This window comes from Corvus brachyrhynchos, unplaced genomic scaffold (assembly GCF_000691975.1).
Source record: "Corvus brachyrhynchos isolate BGI_N302 unplaced genomic scaffold, ASM69197v1 scaffold351, whole genome shotgun sequence".
Classification (NCBI taxonomy): Eukaryota; Metazoa; Chordata; class Aves; order Passeriformes; family Corvidae; genus Corvus; species Corvus brachyrhynchos.
Window position 1 is genome coordinate 742,855 of NW_008236203.1, and position 3,461 is coordinate 746,315.

The 3,461-nt window shown below is 58.2% G+C and overlaps 1 protein-coding gene across 1 annotated transcript in view; it reads left to right on the forward strand.

Annotated features, from left to right (window-relative positions):
* The window catches only part of SPRY3 (sprouty RTK signaling antagonist 3), an 8,851-nt gene extending 6,269 nt beyond the window's left edge, over window positions 1-2,582 (forward strand). Inside the window, exon 3 of the mRNA XM_008641255.2 lies at window positions 9-2,582. Coding sequence (XP_008639477.1) covers window positions 9-191 — 183 coding nt within the window. The 3' untranslated portion in view covers window positions 192-2,582. The remainder of the gene's footprint in view (window positions 1-8) is intronic.
* Window positions 2,583-3,461: the final 879 nt, after the last annotated feature.

Sequence of the window (3,461 nt, forward strand, 5' to 3'; positions counted from 1 at the left end):
TCCTGCCCCTCCTCAGCCCCTGCCTCTGCTGCTACTTTCCCACCCTGGGGTGCCTCAAACTTTGCCAGCGGGGTTATGACGGCCTGAAACGCCCCGGCTGCCGCTGCCAGAGCCACACCAACACGGTCTGCAGAAAGATCTCCTCCGCCAGCGGCACGCCCTTCCCCAAAACGCTGGACAAGCCGGTATGACCCTCCCGAGGAGGAGAAGCGGGCTTTGCTCCTCTTCCTCCCCCTCCTCCTCCTCTTCTCTCCTCCGTGCCCCTCCTCCCTCGGCTTCCTCCGCTCCGCAGTGCCCCCCCTCCCCCCACCATCACCTGCCGGGATTGGGATGGGTGACCCGGGGGTCCCCCAGGCTTTGGGACACCCTGGCTGGGTGGCCGGGGGAGCTGGCACCGAGCTGGGGGGCGGCAGTGGTTTTGCACATGCGGGAGAGGGCCAGGAGAGGCAGAGCGAGCCGAGGGTGCCCTCCCTGGCTGTGGCCCCCAGGGAAAGGTCCCCCGGAGGGTCCCTGGGGCTCTGCCCCCACGGCAAGGGTGACCCGAGGCTCCTCAGGACTCTGCTCTCCGCAGTTTTAGGAGCTGCCCCACAGCGTGGCCCTTATCCATGGGGGAGGAGACAGGTCAGTGCCTCCCTGTGCAAGAGCCCCTCGAGAGCCAGACCTCCTCCTCCCACTCTTTCTCCCTCTGCAGCACTTTCCGTGGGTGGCCTTTCTCCTCTCAGGTGGCCATAGGTCCCTTTCCCCCAGGGACTGGGGTGCCCAGGGGTCTCACCAGTGGCAGTGGCTTTCCTCCAGGCTTGGAAGCTGCTGGGAGAAGCGAGCGAGCTCCAAAATGAGGTGGCACCGTGTTTTTCTGTCTCAAAGAGGAAGAGAAGGTGTGGGAAGCTTTAGAAACCTTCTGGCAGGGGAAGGAGCTATCGGAGGCAGCCCAGCCCACTCGCTCCTGCCCGACTGCAGCAAGGGAAAGGTCCCCTCTGGGATTTGGCTGAGAACAAGGAGCTGCTTGGAAATTGCCATTCATTTCTCCTGGCCTTGGAGGGCTGCCTGAGGTGGGAGCTGCCGCCCGGCTCCATCCCACCACCCAGCAGATGCCACAGGCACCGGCTCCGTGCTCAACCCCGATCTGGTACCTTCCACCAGCACTGAATTCACTTTAAAACAATATGGCAAAGCCAACTGTGAGCAGCCACCGCTCCGGGGACTCCCCAGCGGGGCCTTCTGTCACCCTGCGTGGGGCTGGAGGACACAGGGAGCAGGAGGGGGTGTCGAAGCTGGGGACCCCGACCTTGCCTCCCCGCCAGGTTTGCTTTGAGTCCTCGCCTCGCTGAGGGGGTTGTGCCACCCACGGACAACCGGGAATGGGGCTGGAGCAAGCCCTGGGGCTGGGCCATCTGCAGAGCAGACGGACACTGGAATCCGGGTCAGGGCTCCGCGTTTCCTTGCTGGGATGAAATAACCCCGACTGGTTGCTGTGGCTGGGGGACTCCTGGTGGTCCTGGGCTCAGCCCCATCTCTGTGTAGTGCCAGCTGCTGGTTGTGACCCCGCTGGCATCATTCGGGGGGGTTTGACGCCGGGGTGGTGTCCTGGAGCTCTGCTCTGCCTGCCTGTGCCCCCTGCCAGGTGTGTGAGCACAGAGAGGAGGGAATGGTGCCCCTGGAGAAATATATGCAACACATCCCTTGGCTTCTCCAAGCCCCAGCTCCCGGTGCCCGGCCATCGCCTCCTCCCAGCCGCCTCTTCCCGTAGAGTTCTGTGGATCTATTTTTGTATATATAAATATAACGTTAGGATGGGTAGGTCTATTACTAATAATATTCATGATACTGCTGTGAACGGTGCCAGGTACAAGGCTTGGCTTCCTGGTGCACTTGCACACGCTGGAAAAGATGATTTCCCAGTCAGTTCATTGCTAATCCCAGACCCTTGATTCCCGGGGAAGGGGAGGGGGGAGAGGGAGGAGTAGGGATTGTCTGGGGGTCTGGTCTGCAGGGAGGGGGGATTCAGTGCTGGCTGAGGGGCGAGGCAGAAGTGGAATCTCACTGTGGGACTCCTCTTTCCATCCATTCGCTTTCTAAAAATTGTGGTGGATCCAAGCTCCCTCTGTTGCGGGGAAAAGCGATTCCAGGGAGTGATTCATCCCGCTTGGAAGCATTATTCACTAAATCCTGGGCTGGCAGTGCCCGGCTCCCTTGACTCAAATGGCACCCAAACATTGAACTTGAGGCTCCCAGGGGAAGGGGGATGAGTCCCATCCCTGGTGGGAGGTTTGTGCTGGAGAGTGTTATGGACAGAAGTGAAATCCTCCCCCTGACGTCGCCCAGAGCCCGGGGGGGGATGTGGGAAGATCTGTGGGTACCTCAGGACGATGCTCCGGGGTACAGAGGAACCTCCTGGCATCAGGGAGGGACAGAGCCCCATCTGTGCATTGTATATCCCTGGGGCCAGCCTGGACTCTGGAATCATTTGGATTTTGAGGCCACGACCTCCTCAGAGGATGCCCTGTAGGTGTGTGAGCCCCTCTGAGACCATTCCTGTGGCAGAAATACAAAATACATTGCAAATATATTTATCCTCATGCCAATGATTGCTTGGCTCCCTACTTCCAGGTGGTGTTGTGGGGAGACACATCCTCCAGGAGTCTCCTTCCTTTGGAAGGCTCAGTTCACTCTTCTATTGGTGCTGATTAAACTCCTTCTTCATGAAAACCAGAGAGCATTTTTTAGGGAGAAAAGGTCCCTTTTTCCCTGTGGGTTGGAGGAACCGTCTCCCTTGAATGAGAATGTGAAACAGTTCATTGAAACTTTTTAAAGAAAACTAATGAACAGAATTTTCCAACTTGCTCTACTTTGATTTTTTTTCTTCCTCCCTTTTAAACGGATCCCACTTGTAAATTTAGTTACCACCTCTGTATCTTTGCAATTCATTGCTTCCTCTCCTGATGGTGGAATGACTCAACATGTGAAGCTTCATCATTTTCACGGCCTCCCAAGTCATGCGAGCGCGGGGTGACCTCCCCCAGGTGCTGGAGCTGGGGGATGAGGGGAAGGCTGCCCATGGATCCGCTCCCCAGAGCCAGCTCTGCTTGGCACGGCCACGGCAGCGCAGCTCCCTTCAGCAGCTGGGGGGAGGCCAGGACTGCCAGGAGCTTCCACCTAATGGGCTTTTTCTGGGTCAGTGCAGCAGCTCCCTTCCTACCAGAGCCCGGTGAGGGCTGAGGAGCACGGCCAGGGCTCGGGAATGGCTCCTCTCCGTGGAGTGACAAACCTGGGAGATGCGTTTGATGGGATACTGGACATGTAGAAGGGGAGGGGTTTAAAAGCTGCAGAGTTGTGGCGCTTGGGGGCATGGTTCAGCGGTGGCTCGGCAGTGCTGGGTTAATGTTTGGACTCAGAGGTCTTAGAGGGCTTTTCCAACCTTAACGATTCTATGATTCTATGCTTATTTTGAAGCAGGCACAAAC